This window comes from Oncorhynchus nerka, linkage group LG21 (assembly GCF_034236695.1).
Source record: "Oncorhynchus nerka isolate Pitt River linkage group LG21, Oner_Uvic_2.0, whole genome shotgun sequence".
NCBI lineage: Eukaryota > Metazoa > Chordata > Actinopteri > Salmoniformes > Salmonidae > Oncorhynchus > Oncorhynchus nerka.
The window spans coordinates 7,773,401-7,793,463 of record NC_088416.1 but is presented as its reverse complement, the minus strand read 5'-3'; the positions used below and the strand labels follow the sequence as shown (position 1 = coordinate 7,793,463).

Below are 20,063 nucleotides of genomic sequence, written 5' to 3'. Positions count from 1 at the left end.
AGTTTATTGATGAGCTTTGAGGGCACTATGGTGTTGAACGCTGAGCTGTAGTCAATGAATAGCATTCTCACATAGGTGTTCCTTTTGTCCAGGTGGGAAAGGGCAGTGTGGAGTGCAATAGAGATTGCATCATCTGTGGATCTGTTAGGGTGGCATGCAAATTAGAGTGGGTCTAGGGTTTCTGGGATGATGGTGTTGATGTGAGCCATGACCAGCCTTTCAATGCACTTCATGGCTACAGATGTGAGTGCTACGGGTCAGTAGTCATTTAGGCAGGTTACCTTAGTGTTCTTGGGCACAGGCACTATGGTGGTCTGCTTTAAACATGTTGGTATTACAGATTCGGACAGGGAGAGGTTGAACATGTCAGTGAAGACACTTGTCAGTTGGTCAGCAGTACAAGTCCTGGTAATCCATCTGGTCCTGCGGCCTTGTGAATGTTGACCTGTTTAAAGCTCTTACTCACATTGGCTGCAGAGAGCGTGATCACACAGTCTTCCCGGAAGAGATGGTGCTCTCATGCATGTTTCAGTGTTCTTTGCCTCAAAGCGAGCATTGAAGTAGTTTAGCTCATCTGGTAGGCTCATGTCACTGGGCAGCTCTCGGCTGTGCTTCCCTTTGTAGCCTGTAATGGTTTGCAAGCCCTGCCACATCCGATGAGAGTCAGAGCCGGTGTAGTACGATTGGATCTTAGTCCTCAATTGACGCTTTGCCTGCTTGATGGTTCGTCGGAGGCCATAGCGGGATTTCTTATAAGCTTCCGGGTTAGAGTCCGACTCCTTGAAAGCGGCAGCTCTAGCCTTTAGCTCAGTGCGGATCCTGCCTACAATCCATGGCTTCTGGTTGGGGTATGTACGTGCGGTCACTGTGGGGACAACGTCATCGATGCACTTATTGATGAATCCAATGACTGATGTTCTGTACTCCACAATGCCATTGCAGGAATCGAGGAATATATTCCTGTCTGTGCTGCAAAACAGTCCTGTGGCTTCGCATCTGCTTCATCTGAAAACCTTTTTATTGATCTTGTCACTGGTGCTTCCTGCTTTAATTTTTGCAGGAATCAGGAGGATAGAATTATGGTCAGATTTGCCAAATAGAGGGTGAGGGAGAGCTTTGTATGCGTCTGTGTGTGTGGAGTATAGGTGGTCCAGAGTTATTTTTCCTCTGTTTGCACATTTAACATGCTGATAGAAATTTGGTAAAATGGATTTAAGTTTCCCTGCATTGAAGTCCCCGGGTACTAGGAGCTCCGCCTCTGGGTGAGTGTTTTCTTGTTTGCTTATGCAGATCATTCAGTGCCGTCTTAGTGCCAGCCTCTGACAGTGGTGGTATGTAAACAGCTATGAAGAATACAGATCTCTCGGTAGTTAGTGTGGTCTACAGCTTATTATAAGATATTCTACCTCAGGCGAGCAATTGCTCGAGACTTTCTTAGATATCGTTGACAAGCTGTTATTTACAAAAATACATAGTCTGCCGCCCCTTGTCTTACCAGACGCTGCTGTTCTATCTTGCCGGTACATCGTATAACCAGCCAGCTGTATGTTGATATTGTCGTCGTTCAGCCACGACTCCATGAAGCATAAGATGTTACAATTTTTAATGTCCCGTTGGTAGTTTCATCTTCCACGTAACTCGTTGATTTTATTCTCCAAGGATTGCACGTTTGCTAGCAGAATGGAGGGAAGTGGGGGTTCATTCGATCACCTACGAATTCTCAGAAGGCAGCCCGCTCTTCGGCCCCTCTTTCTCCGCCTCCTCTTCACGTAGATCAAAGGGATTGGGGCATGTTCCCGAGGAAGCAGTACATCCTTCGCGTCAGAGTCGTGAAAGGAAAAAAATGATTCAGCTAGTCCGTGGTAAGTAATCGCAGTCCTGATGTCTTGAAGTTATTTTTGGTCCTAAGAGACTGTAGCGGCAACATTACGTACAAAAATAAGTTATAAACAAACAAAAAACCACAATCGGCTGGGGGCACGTAAAATGTCTGCCTTCTTCTCCGGGGCCATCTTTTGGATGTTTAATTTATTTGAAAATGTTTGGAACATGGTAGTGTTTTCCTACAAGTCGGAAGTTTACCTACACCTTAGCCAAATACATTTAAACTCAGTTTTTTACAATTCCTGACATTTAATCCAAGTAAAAATCCCCTGTTTTAGGTCAATTAGGATCACCACTTTATTTTAAGAATGTGAAATGTCAGAATAATAGTTGAGATAATTATTTATTTCAGCTTTTATTTCTTTCATCACATTCCCAGTGGGTCAGAAGTTATACATACACTCAATTAGTATTTGGTAGCATTGCCTTTATACTGTTTAACTTGGGTCAAACGTTTCCGGTAGCCTTCCACAAGCTTCCCACAATAAGTTGGGTGAGTTTTGGCCGATTCCTCCTGACAGAGCTGTTGTAACTGAGTCAGGTTTGTAGGCCTCCTTGCTCGCAAACACACTTTTTCAGTTCTGCCCACAAATCTTCTATAGGCTTGAGGTTAGGGCTTTGTGATGGCCACTCCAATACCTTGATTTTGTTGTCCTTAAGCCATTTTGCCACAACTTTGGAAGTATGCTTGGGGTCTTTGTCAATTTGGAAGACCCATTTGCGACCAAGCTTTAACTTCCTGACTGATGTTTTGAGATGTTGTTTCAATATATCCACATAATTTTACTTTGTGAAGTGCACCAGTCCCTCCTGCAGCAAAGCAACATGATGCTGCCACCCCTGTTCTTCACGGTAGGGATGGTGTTCTTCGGCTTGCAAGCATCCATCCCCCTTTTCCCTCCAAACATAACGATAGTCATTATGGCCAAACAGTTCTATTTTTGTTTCATCAGACCAGAGGACATTTCTCCAAATAGTACGATCTTTGTCCCCATGTGCAGTTGCAAACCGTAGTCTGGCTTTTTTATGGCGGTTTTGGAGCAGTGGCTTCTTCCTTGCTGAGTGGCCTTTCAGGTTATGTCGATATAGGACTCGTTTTACTGTGGATATAGATACTGTTGTACCTGTTTCCTCCAGCATCTTCACAAGGTTATTTGCTGTTGTTCTGGAATTGATTTGCACTTTTCACACCAAAGTACGTTCATCTTTAGGAGACAGAACGCGTCTCCTTCCTGAGCGGTATGTTGGCTGTGTGGTCCCATGGTGTTTATATTTGCGTACTATTGTTTGTACAGATGAACGTGGTACCTTCAGGCATTTGGAAATTGCTCCCAAGGATGAACCAGAATTGTGGAGGTCTAGAATTTTTTAGTTTATGTCTGTGTAATTGACCAGAAATCGCTCAGCTGCTCCATTCTAGAGTAAAGCCTTTTGCTCTGGGGGATACAGTTACACATGTCAAATCTCAGGGAAGGTTACTCGTCACCATGTAGTTCACCAAACCTCCTCTGCTATATCTGCTCCAGGATATGTACCAAATGGCATCCTATTTCATTTTTAGTGCAACATTTTTTTTGAGGGCCCATATAGCCCCTGTCTGTGACCGTTAGCCTCCTCACCTGCCCTCCTCGCGCTCCAGCAGGCGCCTGTAGGTGGCGATCTCTTTCTCCAGCCTCATCTTGGTATTGAGCAGCTGGCCGTGGCGCTCTCGCTGCGTGGCCAGGCCGCCCCTCACCTGCTCCAGTTCGCCCTCCAGACCTTGGATGACCTGGGACAGGCCCTGCAGCTGGCTGGAGTACTGACGCTGGGTGTGGTGGAGGGAACTCTCCAGACCTTTCTCCTGGTGAAGGGAAGGACGGGGGAGAGAGGAGAGAGGGTGGACAGGAGAAAATGATGTGGGACAGAGAGAGCAGATGAAAAGGGAGAGAGCGGACAGAGGAGATAGAGGAGGGGGCAGAGGAGGTGAGAGGGGAGAGGGAAGAGGGGATAGAGGAGAGAGGGTAGAGGAGATGGAGGGGAGAGGAGAGGGAGGAGAGAGGGGAGAGGAGATGGAGGGGAGAGGAGATGGAGGAGAGAGGGGAGAGGAGATGGAGGAAAGGGTAGAGGAGAAAGAAGAGAGGAGAGAGGTGAGAATAGAGAGGAGAGAGGGGAGAGGAGATGGAGGAGAGAGGAGATGGAGGAGGGAGGGGAGAGGAGATGGAGGAGAGAGGGGAGAGGAGAGAGGGGAAATAGCAGGATCAGAGAGATTAAATAATTGTAAAAATGGAGAGGGGAGAGAGAGCAGAGAGGGGATGGAGAAGGTGGAGTACAGCGATGGAGAGGGAGGACAGTGTAGAGGGGAAAGAGGGAATATGATAGAGAAGAGGGTGGATAGGGACAAAAGGTGATGAGAGGATGACACAGACGGTGGAACAGAAGAGATAGAGAGAGGGGACGGGGTCGAGAGTATAAGAGTGAAAGAATCCCCAATAGTGCTTTCAGAATCAATCAAGATGTATGTTCTCATACTCTACTGATCCACTCTACTGATCCATGGGTGTTTGTCTGCTGCAATGCTAAGCTTATAGTGGTGTGTGTGTGTGTCTGTGCATGTGTGTGTGTGTGTGTGTGTGTGTGTTCACCAGAGCATGTAGGGACTCGATCTCCACCTGCAGGCAGTGCCACTGTTTCCTGGCCTCGGCCAGCTCTGCCCGCGCCTCCCTGAGGGCAGTCCCTCCGAGGTTCACCTGGGCCCATGCTGCCTCTTCTGCATTGAGCTGGGGGAGAGAGAAAGAGATCATATAACACACACACATACACCTACACGTGCGCACGGAAGTACGCATGCATGCACCTACCCACACACACACACATCATTCACATGGACGTACACGAAAATAAAGTTCTGATGGAGATAGACACACACACAAACAGGAACAGTTCACATGGAACTCAGGGACACACACACACACTCATACAAATTGGCACCCGCACACACTCATAAAAACGGGTACCCACACACACCCATAAAAACTGGCACCCTCACACATTGGCACAGAGCCAGAGGACTCTGTGCAGGTACACAAAGTAAAACAACTCTAAACCATGACTTAAACTTGATGAAACATTGTAAATAAGCTTCACACCTTTATAAATCTACCTGTAATCATTTTCCCCACAGATTCCCACAGGGCACAAACACGTTGAATCAAGTTTGTTAGTTAAACATGAAACTGACACTTGTGCTCAATGGATTCCTCGAACCTGTGGACATCATAATATTACTCTGTAATTACTGTGTAAACAAGAACATATTAGGGGCAATTATTGTAAATGTTAACCTTAACCAGTCATTTTACAGTAAGATGGATAACATAAGAGCTAGTTAGCCTCGTCCCATACAGTATGTACAGTGCATTCGGGAAGTATTCAGATCCCCACTCAGGCCCTATTCTAAAATGGATTCAAAAAAATGTCCTCGTCAATCTTCACACGATACCCCATGATGAGAAAGCAAAAACAGTTTTTTTTAGACTTAGACATTTTGAAAATAGGACATTTACCTTACTATTCAGACCATTTACTGAGTACTTTGTTGAAGCACCTTCGGTTATTACCTTGAGCCTTCTTGGGTATGACGCTACAAGCTTGACACACCTGTATTTGGGGAGTTTCTCCCATTTTTCTCTGCAGATCCTCTCAAGCTCTGTCAGGTTGGATGGGGAGCGTCGCTGCACAGCTATTTTCAGGTCTCTCCAGAAATGTTCAATCGGGTTCAAGTTCAGGCTCTGGCTGGGCCACTGAAGGACATTCAGAGACTTATCCCGAAGCCACTCTATTGTCTTGGCTGTGTGCTTAGGGTCGTTGTCTTGTTGGAAGGTGAACCTTCGCCCCAGTTTGAGGTCCTGAGCACTCTGGAGTAGGTTTTCATCAAGGATATCTCTGTACTTTGCTCTGTTCATCTTTCCCTCAGTCCTGACTAGTCTCCCAGTCCCTGCCGCTGAAAAACCTACCCACAACATGACGCTGCCACCACCATGCTTCACTGTAGGGATGTAAGACATGATGCTTGGCATTCAGGCCAAAGAGTTCAATCTTGGTTTCATGGTCTGAGAGTCCTTTAGGTATCTTTTTGCAAACTCCAAGTGGGCTTTCATGTGCCTTTTACTGAGGACTGGCTTCCCCAGATCTATGCCTCGACACAATCCTGTCTCGGAGCTCTACGGACAATTCTTTCGACCTCATGGTTTGGTTTTTGCTCTGACATGCACTATCAAATGTGGGACCTTATATAGACAGATATGTGCCTTTTCAAATCATGTGCAATCAAGTTGTAGAAACATCTCAAGGATGGTCAATGGAAACAGGATGCACCTGAGCTCAATTTCAAGTCTCATAGCAAAGGGTCTGAATAATTATTTAAATAAGGTATTTCTGTTTTTATTTTTAATACATTTGCATCATTTTCTAAAAACCTGTTTTACTTTGTCATTATGGGGTATTGTGTGTAGATTGATGAGGATTTTTTAAATATTTTTTTAAAGTAATCTCATTTAGAATAAGGCTGTAACGTAACAAAATGTGGAAAAAGTCAAGGGTTCTGAATACTTTCCGAATGCACTGTATGTGCTTCAGCCAACTCTGCTTCGCCGACAGATCTGGAACCAGGCTGTAACAGGGCTGTATTCCACTCCAGACTCCAGTCCACTCTGACATAAGGGGGCTCTAACTAGGAGGGCAACAAACAAAGTCATTCTGTAGAGCAGACGCTGGTGAAGTACCAGTCGCTGCCTGCCTGCAGCCATGGGCCAAGGTACTTAATCACGCCTGTTACATCAAAGTCACTGGCTGCATCCCAAATGGATCCCTATTCCCTAAAAATTGCACTACTTTAGACCAGAGCCCTATGGGAGCCCTATGGGCCCTTGTCAAAAGTAGTGCACTAACCAAGGAATAAGGTGCCAACTGGGATGCAGCCAGACGGTAAAACTGACCAGACGGAAACAAGACAGCCATGATGAGTGACTCATTCCATTCCCCATATTCAATTGAAACTGAAATGCTCCTATTTCAAAACCTGAAATATGAGCTGAAATATCATCTCAATGGGCAATAAGCAAAACTGACTAGATGGGCTGCGTTATTGTTGAAAACAACACAGCTATGAGAGGAAGCTATAGCCCATTTGCTAAACATATCATATTCCCTGAAATCAAAATGCTACTATTTAAAAGCCGGTAATACTGTCCCCATCCGATGTGATGTCAAAAACAACAGCTGTGCCAATTGCAAGTTCTCCTTTTCAACTGAAATCCAAATGCTCCTATTTCAAAGACTGAAAAGATTACCGTCCTCAGCTGATGCCTTATAAGGACTTAGCAGTAAACAGATCAGAGAGGCCCGTTACAAGTGGTGTATTACAATGCTGCGGTTGTGGTTCACGACGTATCGAGATCTAAAGAGGTTGTGTGGAGCAGCGTTTCAATATCGCAGTAAAAGTGGATCTCTTCTTCTTCGGAGGTAATGGATTGTCCACGGGTACCTTTCTGTATGTGGAGTGGTGTGTGATGAGGATGAAGAGGGAAGGAGAGAGAAAGAGAAGGAGAGAAAGAGGGAGAGAGGTGAACAACCCATCTCGGACCTCAGACCACCTCAGAGCTCCGACCCCTAATTCAGTACAACAAATCAAAATTAAACCAACTCCTCTTATCTTACCACATGTCACTGCGTTGCCTGGAAACAGCCGAGGTGAGCTATGGTCAGGGTGTGACTAGGTGGCAGGGAGCCAAGGGAGGATGAAAGGAAAGACAGAGAGAGGGATGGATGGATGGAAGGAAATGAAGAGATGCGGAGGGACGAAGGCAGTGGGACACTGCGTACCTGTGGGAGAGACCCTCCATGGGCCCGGGGTCTGAGTCTGGCTCCAAAACGGCTAGGCCCGGCAGCGGAGCATGGAGCTTGATTTGGGCCGGCGGCCAGGCCGGGGTGTCGGTCATCTGGGACTCGACTTAGGCCGGTGAGGCTGAGGCGGTCGCACTGCGTCCCGATTCGGTCGAGGAGCTGGGAGAGCTCCATCCCTGTGCCATCCTCCTCCCACGCTGTGGCCGTCACTAGCAGCGCATCACGAGAGTCGGCCCGCTGCTGCTGCAGAGCACGGGCTGCCTGAACAATGAGCCAACCAGTGAAAGGTAGAGAGAAGAGGGAGAGAGAGACAGGGAGATATATGCATGTAAGAGAGTATACAAGTGTGTGTGTGTGACAGCGAGAGGCGATGGATCGTGAGAATGAAGGAGAAAAGGGAACAGAGAGAGAACGAGGGCAGAGGAAGAGAGCAAGAGAGAGAGAGAGAACAGTGTGAGATCAGACACACGCAATGCAGGGGAGGGAGTCTGTTATTGAGCCTGTGAGTCTGGGACAGTGTGTGTGTGTGTGTGTGTGTGTGTGTGTGTGCGTGCGTGCGTGTGTGTGGGAGAGAGTAGCTGGATCACGTAAAGACCTGAGTGGAGGAAGGGAAGGGGAGTATTAGTCAGCAGGAATAAAAATGGTTAGTGAAAGAGAGAGAGAGAAGGGTGGGAGGATGACAGGAATGCATTGAAAGGGAAAGGATGGTGTGAAACCTAACAAGCCTTTCCACTGAGGTCAATAGGAGAGGTGTCTGGTTAATGGGATAATAAGGAGAAGGTGTTCTGAGACGCTGCTCTTTCTTTACAGTAGCTTGCTTCTCCCTCCCTCCCTCCCTCCCTCTCTGTCTCGTCTCCCCTCTCTTCTGTCTCTCTCTCTTTCTCCCTCTCTCGTCTCACCTTTCTCTCCCCTCCGCACATAAACATTCAAAAAAGAACGAGACAGTGGGAATTATCAAAGGTGGAATATACTGTACAAACGCACTGGATGCTGATCAGTAAAAAGTAAATTAATTTCCTCCTAATTGGAACAGGACGTAGAGTTGGATAACCCCTACCAGAGTCACTTCCCACTGGGCACAAACTGGTTAAATCAACGTTGTTTCAATCATTTTTTGATGTATTGTGAAGTGGAATCTACGTGGGAAATACATTGGATTTGAAAAAAAGTCATCAACGTAAACTGTTGTTTTGAGGGTGAAACTTTAACCACAGGATTGTGTCATCATGGTAACCATATTTCAACATAGACAAACCTTGTACAACAATTTGTAACTTTAAAACAATGTCAGATCTTCAACGTTATATCCAGTATCAGAAAAAAATGGTTATTATTTCAATTCAACCCAGAACTGGAAAAATAGACAATGAAATAGGCCAATGGCTTCAAGCTCTGGTTGATTGTAATGATATTTAGTGATATTGGAATGTTTTTGGTTGTCAACGCAACCAAATATCGACATTTGAAGGAGATGTATCTTCTGCTTGGATAGTTTCATCTGTGCTACTGACTTAGTCTGACTTTTATTCCTCTTTGTCTACAAATTAATCATTGATATGTTGGATTCATGTCTGCATCTCAAACAGAAATCGAAGTTAAAGAATTGGACTGAAACAAAACAAAACAAACTTGAAATGCCCATTCATCAACGTTTGTTTTGAATCAGTCCTATTCTTTAACTTCGATATTTGGTTGAGATGCAGATGTTTCATCAACATATCAATTATTAATTTGGAGATAAACTGGAATTAAAGTCAGTGGCACAGCTGGAACTATCTAAGCAAGAGATAAATCTCCTTCAAATGTTGATATTTGGTTGTATACCAAATAAAATAAAATAGCCTATTAACCTGTCGACATGTTAACAAATGATGTGTTGGATTCATGTCTCCAACTCAACCACAAGTTAAAGAATGGGATTAAGCCAGTGGCTCAGATGGAACTATACAAGCAGTAGATGCATCTCCTTTAAATGTCGATATTTTTGATGCAACCCAACACAATTCAATAGGACTTTTACAGTAAATAGCCTAAAGTTAAGGCTTCCTTACAAACGAATGTTACAGTATTTATTCAACCTTTTTTTAACGGATGTCTTTACTGAACAAAAGCAGCTGTCCGCAACCGTACAGACCCTTGCGACATGCACACGGACACTGGCACAAGACCGTACCGCATAGTCCTGGTGCATGTCCTGCAGCTCTGTCATGGAGTGGTGTAGCTCCGCCTCCAGCTGCATGTTGGTTTGCTCCACCCTCATCTGGTTCTCCCTCAGCAGAGCCACCTGTTGCTCCAGACATTTGGTCCGCCCCTCTTCCGCCTCACATCTATGACAGGACACACGACACATCTCATCATATCAACTGGGTTGTGTTCATTAGAGCACTCAATGGGAAAAAATACAATAAAATCGAAGAACACCTTTTTTGTTGTTGTTGTTGTTGTTTCTTACTGGACAGGTAGTCCCTGTTTCCATGTTTCAGTCGGTGATATTGACTTGTATTTAGCCTTGACCACAGTGGTCTTTGCAAAGCAGCTATAGGCCTATACGTTACCAAGAGGTGGTGGGGGTTACATAGGGAAATGTTTTTCAACGTAAGGCTACTGAATGTACCCGACTCTGGTTCAACTAGCCAGGGTAACCTACATGGGTGGTGAAACAGCTACACAGACTGTGCATGTAGGTAAACACCGTGACACAGTATATGGGAAACGTTACAGCCCCACATCCGTTGTATCTAAGCAGGTGCATAGCCCTTTCCTGCAGTCAGTGACTAAAAACACCCTCGTTGGCCTCACGGGTGGAATGTTATTCATATTATTCATAATTTCATAATTAACAAAGATGTTTTGTATTTATTTACGACGGAACTATGGTGTTTCTATGTCAACCGGTTGTGTTATAATTCAGTCTTCTGTGATGTACTGTATATAAAGTGTAACAGTGGGATGCAAACTCTATATCTGACATGGTACATGGTGTCTTCTGTTTTTAAGCCCAGAACCATGTGTGTGAGGTGTGTACTTTTGTTTCAAAGTAGATTTGTTTAAGACCGCCAAGAATCACTCTGTGTGACCCTGATGTAGCCCACTGCAGTAAGATGTTTTAAGATATACAAGTGTTTCCAGGTCAAGGTAAATAGACTGCACACTGCAATCTCTGCTCCCATGTGTTTTAATGACCTTTCACCAGCTCTGACATGATCATGTAAAAGACCTTATCATACAGTACGGAAAAAATCTTGCAACAGTCATTCAGTAGTTGCAATAGTCCTCACTTCCCAGCATGCTAAAGTCACAGTCACGCACATCAAATCAAAGTGTATTGGTCACGTACAACGGTTTAGCAGGTGTTATAGCGGGTGCTGTGAAATGCTTATGTTACTAGCGCCTAGTGATGCAGTAAAATGTCAACAAGTACACAAGCAATACATATATATTTGAAACACAATATAAACCTTGTGGCACAGAGTTGCAGACAACATTGTGACAGTGGCCCAGGTAAGGCCAGTAGGACACCGTATATAAATAGAGGAGGTGTGTATTCATAGCTCATAGTTGTCTGCATGCTGTTGCCCTCCCTTGCCCTTCAGGGGTTAATGGATATCCGTCTGCATCCCAAATGACACCCTATCCCCCATTCAGTGCACTACTTTTGACCACACTGGTCAAAAGTGGTGCTCTAAATAAGAATTAGGGTGCCATTTGGCACGCAGCTCTCTGGCAGTAGCAGGGGGGCTGGTGTGTCACTCTGCATCAATACCGATGGGGAAAGTGCTGACGAGGCACAACACAGCCGGGCTGCGATTTGTATGCAGGTTGTTGAGCAGGAGTGGGAACTAGCCGAGTTACAACAAAGTGCGGGCTGCACTGCTGCTACAGTAGAGAAGTGATTATAAAGTATCGCTGCAGGGGAAAATGAAATATCTGATTGTTATTCAAGAGGTGCATTTAAAGTGTTATAGACTGAAATTGGTAGGAGTAGGATTTGATGGATTTTTCCAGAACTGCTATGGTATAGCATTGTTTTCTTTAGATATGATGATAATAAATACTATGAGGGTGTATGTGTTACTGTATTAGTATAGTATTCTAGGCCTGACCTAGAATGTCCCAAACACTACTGACCTGGCCTGGATGGTAGAAGCCCTGGACATCATGTGGTCAGACTGCAGCACCAGCTCTGCATTCTCCATCAGCAGCTTACCAACCTACAGAACCAAAACACAGTCAACACACACAAGACAAAAATAACAAGGAAGGGAATAAGATGCGACGAGAAGCGTGTTAAACACGATCGATTTCAGAATGTGTTCAATCTTGTTGATCCATGTAACGTTATCGGTCCAATAGTTAGGAAAACACAATGAAACATGACATCACATACGAATACACCTCAGTACACTGGAAGTTCACATTACCAGGTGCTGCATCGAATTGGGGTCTGTTTTTAATGTGAAAACATACGGGGGAGGCTTATCGCAATAGAACAACTGCAGTAAAGGTTTCGCTTCCTTGTATTACACTAGCCTCGTCTCATACTGTGTGGCATGACATTGACCGACGGAAGAGTTGGCTACCGCACATAGAGTACGGGACAAGGCTAACACACTAGCAGCAGCATAAAGAGAGACGCCTTTGAAAGTTCATCAGAGAAAGGAAGTTGGAACAGAGACGAGAAATAATTATACTGTACACAGAGACATAACAATGGATTCCACAATTTCATCTGATTTTGGGGGAAGTAGATAAAAGGCTTCATTGCCAACCCCCCCCCCCCCCCAAAAAAAGTATCCCTTTAATCAATTTAGACAAATCAGTTGGAATTGCTCATTATTCTGTGAGAATAAGATCACTTGAGGTTGAGCCACTTCACATTCATTGAAACGACTGCGCAATAATATTCTGCCTGTTCATGCGTGTCAGATTGCCACCAGCTCAGTGAGTCAGATTTATTACATGATGACGTTCCACGATTCGGGTTCATTAAGACAAGGCCTGAAGCAGTTGTGGCACAGGTATTATTCAAGCCGAAGAGCCTCTCACAGGGATTCTAGTACTTGACCTCATAAGCCATAAATGTTTGGCGTTAACTGCAATGTGAGCACATGAAACTTTAACTCATGTTACCCAAAATCCCTTGCATCTTTGAAATTCGAACGCTTGCTGTACAACCTAGGGCCATTTTTGAGCAAACAATGTTGACTCGTCCTTTGCCAATCACAATGGCACAATGCTTACTCAAGGCCAACACACCCATTCTGAAGGAAGAAAGTCAGGAATAACTTGGACTTTATTGTGTTGTGCTTTTGCTCACAACAACCGCCTCAAAGGTTATGATCATATTTTCATTGCAATTACCCGTTCCATTATCTTAGCTCTGCCAGTTATTCATCTCTGACTGTGTTGATTCATAGCCCTGAGAGAGTACAAACCAGACATTAGCGGCTTGTTTTCGTCCGACAGGGCACTTCTCCAACTGAACATTAACGGATTGATTTAAAATGAAATCACATCAAATTGTATTTGTCGCATGTTTCGTAAACAACAGGTGTAGACTACCAGTGAAATTCTTATTTTACAGGCCCTTCCCAACAATGCAGAGAGAAAAATAGAGAAACAATAACACAGGAAATAAATACACAGTGAGTAATGATAACTTGGCTATTTACACGGGGTATCAGTATTCCTTATTATGGCTCGTCATTCAATGCTTCTAAATAGAACGAGGGTGGCGCCAGGTCTTAAAACCTAAACCCACAACAATAACACTAGTCTAGGACTGAAACCGGACTTGAGGAAGATGCACATAACAAAGTCAATTGTTACTATAAATCATGAATTCATGTCAAAGGAAGATTTGAAGAATGTTATCAGTTATGCGTATGTTAAGTCATACATTTTTAATTTAATTGGATTTATTTAGCCAGAATAGTCCACTCAGTAACAATTGCCACTGTTTTCCAGGGAGTCCTGGGTTCCACAGAAATCAATATTCCAGGTATTAGTCCAGGCGAAAGTGTGAGGAAATGTCATACATACACTACCGGTCAAGTTTTAGAACACCTACTCATTCAAGGGTTTTTCTTTATTGTGACTATTTTCTACATTGTAGAATAATAGTGAAGACATCAAAATGATGAAATAACACATACATGGAGTAACCAAAAAAGTGTTAAATCAAAATATATTTTATATTTGAGATTATTCAAATAGCCACTCTTTGCATTGATGACAGCTTTGCACACTCTTGCCATTCTCTCAACTAGCTTCACCTGGAATGCTTTTCCAACAGTGTAGAAGGAGTTCCCACATACAGTGGGGCAAAAAAGTATTTAGTCAGCCATCAATTGTGCAAGTTTTCCCACTTAAAAAGATAAGAGAGGCCTGTAATTTTCATTATAGGTACACTTCAACTATGACAGACAAAATGAGAAAAAAAATCCAGAAAATCACATTGTAGGATTTTTAATGAATTTATTTGCAAATTTTGGTGGAAAATAAGTATTTGGTCAATAACAAAAGTTTATCTCAATACTTTGTTATATACCCTTTGTTGGCAATGACAGAGATCAAACGTTTTCTGTAAGTCTTCACAAGGTTTTCACACACTGTTATTGGTATTTTGGCCCATTCCTCCATGCAGATCTCCTCTAGAGCAGTGATGTTTTGGGGCTGTTGCTGGGCAACATGGACTTTCAACTCCCTCCAAAGATTTTCTGAGATCTGGAGACTGGCTAGGCCACTCCAGGACCTTGAAATGCTTCTTATGAAGCCACTCCTTCGTTGCCCGGGCGGTGTGTCTGGGATCATTGTCATGCTGAAAGACCCAGCCACGTTTCATCTTCAATGCCCTTGCTGATGGAAGGAGGTTTTCACTCAAAATCTCACGATACATGGCCTCATTCATTATTTCCTTTACACGGATCAGTCGTCCTGGTCCCTTTGCATAAAAACAGCCCCAAAGCATGATGTTTCCACCCCCATGCTTCACAGTAGGTATGGTGTTCTTTGGATGCAACTCAGCATTCTTTGTCCTCCAAACACGACGAGTTGAGTTTTTACCAAAAAGTTATATTTTGGTTTCATCTGACCATATGACATTCTCCCAATCTTCTTCTGGATCATCCAAATGCTCTCTAGCAAACTTTCCGACGGGCCTGGACATGTACTGGCTTAAGCAGGGGGACACGTCTGGCACTGCATGATTTGAGTCCCTGGCGGCGTAGTGTGTTATTGATGGTAGGCTTTGTTACTTTGGTCCCAGCTCTCTGCGGGTCATTCACTAGGTCCCCCCGTGTGGTTCTGGGATTTTTGCTCATCGTTCTTGCGATCATTTTGACCCCACGGGGTGAGATCTTGCGTGGAGCCCCAGATTGAGGGAGATTATTAGTGGTCTTGTATGTCTTCCATTTCCTAATAATTGCTCCCCCAGTTGATTTCTTCAAACCAAGCTGCTTACCTATTGCAGATTCAGTCTTCCCAGCCTGGTGCAGGTCTACAATTTTGTTTCTGGTGTCCTTTGACAGCTCTTTGGTCTTGGCCATAGTGGAGTTTGGAGTGTGACTGTTTGAGGTTGTGGACAGGTGTCTTTTAAAATGATAACAAGTTCAAACAGGTGCCATTAATACAGGTAACGAGTGGAGGACAGAGGAGCCTCTTAAAGAAGAAGTTACAGGTCTGTGAGAGCCAGAAATCTTGCTTGTTTGTAGGTGACCAAATACTTATTTTCCACCATATTTTGCAAATAAATTCATAAAAAATCCTACAATGTGATTTTCTGGATTTTTTTTCTCATTTTGATAGTCCCACTAAGCCCAAACCACATGGGATGGAATATCGCTGCAGAATGCTGTGGTAGCCATGCTGGTTAAGTGTGCCTTGAATTCTAAATAAATCACAGACAGTGTCACCAGCAAAGCACCCACACACCATAACTCCATGCTTTACGGTGGAAAATACGCATGCGGAGATCATCTGTTCACCCTGTAAGTCGCTCTGGATAAGAGCGTCTGCTAAATGACTTAAATGTAAATGTAAATGTAAATCTCACAAAGACACAGCGGTTTGAACCAAAAATCAAAAAGGACATATTTCCACCGGTCTAATGTCCATTGCTCGTGTTTCTTGGCCCAAGCAAGTATCTTCTTCTTATTGGTGTCCTTTAGTAGTGGATTATTTGAAGCAATTCAACCACAAATGCCTGATTCATACAGTCTCCTCTGAACAGTTGATGATGAGATGTGTCTGTTACTTGAACTCTGTGAAGCATTTATTTGGGCTGCAATTTCTGAGGCTGGTAACTCTACTGAACCTATCCTCTGCAGCAGAGGTAACTCTGGGTCTTCCTTTCCGTATTGACTGACCTTCATGTCTTAAAGTAATGATGGACTGTCATTTCTCTTTGCTTATTTGAGCTGTTCTTGCCATAATATGGACTTGATATTTTACCAAATAGGGCTATCTTCTGTATACCAACCCTACATTGTCACAACACAACTGATGGGCTCAAACACATTAAGAAGGAAATAAATTCCACAAATTAACTTCTAACAAGGGACACCTGTTCATTCAAATGCATTCCAGGTGACTACCTCATGAAGCTGGTTGAGAGAAATGCAAAAGAGTGTGCAAAGCTGTCATCAAGGCAAAAGGGTGGCTATTTGAAGAATCTGAAATATAACATGTATTTTGATTCGTTGAACACTTTTTTGGTTGCTACATGATTCCATGTGTGTTATTTCATAGTTTTGATGTCTTCACTATTATTCTAGAATGTAGAAAACAGTAAAAGTAAAGAAAAAACCTTGAATGAGTAGGTGTTGTAAAACTTTTGACCGGTAGTCTATGTACATTTGTAGATTACATGTTGTCACATGGTAACGCCTGCAGGTACCGTATCAGTGCTGCTATGCATGAAGGATCTTTATGATGATCAATGGACTGGCAATCGCTCATATTTTATGCAACACTCTCACTGAAAGTGAAATTGGGCATAAAAGTCAACCCTCCTGTTGGCTTCAATACTAATAGGTCAGATCATGGTGCTTTCTTCGCCTTTGTCTCCATTCACATTCAGAGACCATAAATCAAGGAGTGGTTGCAAAACCTCCAATCAGCTCATGTAAGCTGACAATTACAGCAGCCTGTGTTAATGGTCTTCTGGGGCAACGGCCTTTAAAGCAATAAAAGGATCCACATTCTTGTGTGTGACAATGGAGTGATGGCTTGTTTCCAAATGTCCTGACAGAGTATGAGACTACTTCTCAATCTCTGTAACAGTTGACATTGTCTGGGTTGTCATATACCAGTTTTAATTTGACTGCTATTAAGTGTAATCATCGCCAGGACTGAAAATTGTTAAAAACCGGTTTGTTCAGTCAATGCTGTATCTATCTCAAGCCAAAACCCTGCACGCAAGAAAACACCTTTGAAGTAAAGATGCTTTGCAAGCTATTTTCAGAGACCTTTTGTCGGCTTTGGTCTACTCTGGTAAAAAATGATACGGATAATATACAGCACAAGTTAGGTTCCTAAAGTCAGTCCTACTAGCTACTGTATGGCCACAACACACCAGCTCAATCAAATCTAGGCATTTACAGTACCTCAGCATAATCACTGGCAAACAAATGGACTGTTTAATGAGTTGGGGTCCCTCAGGGCTCAATGTTTGGACCAATTAAAAAGGTAATAGATGGCAGTCTCACCTGGGAACGAAGGTCGTCCACAGTGCTTTCCTGCTGGGTCCATTCCTGGGGGTGCGGAGCGTTCCTCAGACCCCAGTCTGCAATCTGGCCCTCCAGACACAAGTTTGCCTCTTGCAGCTTGTTTACCTGCTCCAGGAAGCCCTTCAGACGGCTGTTGAGGCCCTGCATGGTCCACTGAGAGTCCTGCTGCAAATCCATGATGCTCCTATGCAGTGTACACCAAAAAATACACACAAACTCCTCTCAGGGGTATTATCAAACACTTACAGCCTCGCCAACTCAGGAGAGTGTCTGATACAAAGGGTCAACCCAAACGTACAGTAAACACTTATGCCATCCAATACCTCTTGCACTTCAATTTCAGCATACGTCAACAACACAGCCACTTCTACCCACTTTGCAACCCTGGCAGGCAGCGCCCTGCCTGCTACCGATACTGGTGAGAATACGGACCCATGAGGTGTTTACTGGGTAAATATTTACCTAGCAATACTCACCTGTGAGGCAACGTGGCGTCCCTCACTATCTCTCCTCCTCTCTCTCTCCCCTCTCTCTTTCTCTCTCTCTTTCTCTCTCTCTCTCTCCAGGCTAGGCAGCACCTTGTGTTGACAGCAGTAAGATAAGCACCAGTCTCAATAGTCCCTGGTCGCGGCAGCGAGCTGCTCCTGATCCTCCCCTCCTAGACCGAGCTGGACCACATTCTTCTCCACTGCTTCGAACAACTTTCACTTTCCCACTGGGTCCCAGGTCAAAGACGGTCCCCTGTCTGTGACAGATCAGATAGGAATGGTAGGGTTAGGGCTAGTCTCGCTACCGCTCTCGCACCAACTATGTGTCAGCTGTCATGGGGTCAGCCATGACAGGGCCAGGTTCTTTCCGCCCCAAACACAGCCTGCAGCAGTGCTCTAGGGGAGAGTGCTGGGGTAAAGCAACACGCTCACTCGCTGGACACACTGCTGCTTACATCACCAGCGCTCTGAGGCCCTTTGTGTTCTCTGGTCCAGGATTACTGAGCCCTGTGTGGAGGGAAAGTTCAGGCACACACTGCGACAACACTCTGTTTGTGTGTCTGTGTTTGTGCGCGTTTGCGTATGTGTGTGTTTGTTTGCACATTTGTACGTGTGTAAACAACATATCTAGTATCTACTAATACTACACTTTAATTAATAATGAGAAACTAATGTCTATCCACTTACTCATCAGATCAGCAGCCTGTAATAAACACTGAACTTTGTGCTGTGTCACATGGGTTGCTCAATTCCTCCCTTGACTACCACTACCCTCTCATTGGCCTGTTTTGTGTGTGTGTGTGTGTGTGTGTGTGTGTGTGTGTGTGTGTGTGTGTGTGTGTGTGTGTTTTGTCTGTCTGGGGGGGCAAGTGAGATCATTTTCCAGACATTCTCGCAGGACACAACTTTTTCATCCTCTTGAAGTTGACAACAATGTTCTACTTGTATAGGAGTTACCAAATGTGTGTTGATTCGTCATGGCAACCATCAAGCTTTCTTTCAGTCTTTCACTGACTTTTTTTATGACTTTACCTCAAGTAATGTGAGGATGTTATTCCCATGATCAATTCATCTAACCAAGATCTTAGACATTTTGGCACCAGAACATACATCATAACAATACGAGCTTTAAGTCAGGTGAGGTGATAAGATAAGACATATGGTTGAGGTAGTTAAGGTGTGGGCGCGGCATCGAAAGAAGCCGGTGAACGTCTGATGGGAAAAAGCACAATAAAACATCCAGTTTAAGCCGCTCTGACAGGGTGTTTGGAATGTGAGTTAAGGTAACACAACTCATAGTCATCTCTCTCTCTCTCTCTCTCTCTCTCTCTCTCTCTCTCTCTCTCTCTCCCTCCCGGAGTAGGCACCTTCAAGTCCTTTCCAGCCCTTTGCACTCTCAATCTACCTCATTAGGTGATAAAGGCAGCAGATGACTGTGGGATTTACTTGTTGGATCAATAAAGGGTTTCTCTTCCTTTCTGTGTAAACAGCCACGCCTACATTGTACCATTCACAGACAGGATCTAGGGATCATTAATATGAGGTCACACTTAAAGCTGCTACAAACACTGTGTCTGTCTTGAGTCTATAGTACAATATCCCCATGGAAACACTTCATGGGCAAAAATAATGTTCTCTCATTGAAGTGTTTCCCTCAATAAGTCAGTGCCTGTGGTTTTGGCTTTGGTCCATAACAAGTGCATACTAGTAGAGAGAGTCATAGGAGAGTCTATTCCGACAGGGACGAGAGAGGTGAGAAATGCTAGACCCACACATCCACCAGACCAAAATGTGAAACCAGGTGAGACCTAACTAGCATGTCAAAGGGAAAACTAGAGCAGGTGGAAGTAAGAGGCAACGCGGGGCTGTTAGGGCTCTTACCATCACACATACACGCCCACGCAGCGCTGGCCCGCAGCCTATCCCCCTGGTATGATGGTTTGATGTCTATGATGATGGGCGAGATTGATAGTGGCGTCGTTAACCGGATGAAAACAATACGGCGCAGCAAGCTCTTCTGCGTGTGCGTCGTTAACCGGATGAAAACAATACGGCGCAGCAAGCTCTTCTGCGTGTGCGGCCT

General features: G+C 44.3%; 1 protein-coding gene across 2 annotated transcripts in view; it reads right to left on the bottom strand.

Moving 5' to 3' along the window:
* The window catches only part of LOC115103765 (keratin, type I cytoskeletal 18-A-like), a 29,831-nt gene extending 9,768 nt beyond the window's left edge, over positions 1 to 20,063 (bottom strand). Inside the window, exons 1-8 of one of the 2 annotated variants that reach the window (XM_029624685.2) lie at positions 19,862 to 20,063; positions 17,969 to 18,237; positions 17,472 to 17,676; positions 11,893 to 11,975; positions 9,938 to 10,091; positions 7,744 to 8,025; positions 4,506 to 4,640; positions 3,504 to 3,724 (exon numbers count right to left, since the gene is read on the bottom strand). In XM_029624685.2, coding sequence (XP_029480545.2) covers positions 3,504 to 3,724; positions 4,506 to 4,640; positions 7,744 to 8,025; positions 9,938 to 10,091; positions 11,893 to 11,975; positions 17,472 to 17,669 — 1,073 coding nt within the window. In that variant the 5' untranslated portion in view covers positions 17,670 to 17,676; positions 17,969 to 18,237; positions 19,862 to 20,063. The other variant, XM_029624683.2, reaches the window with a different exon arrangement.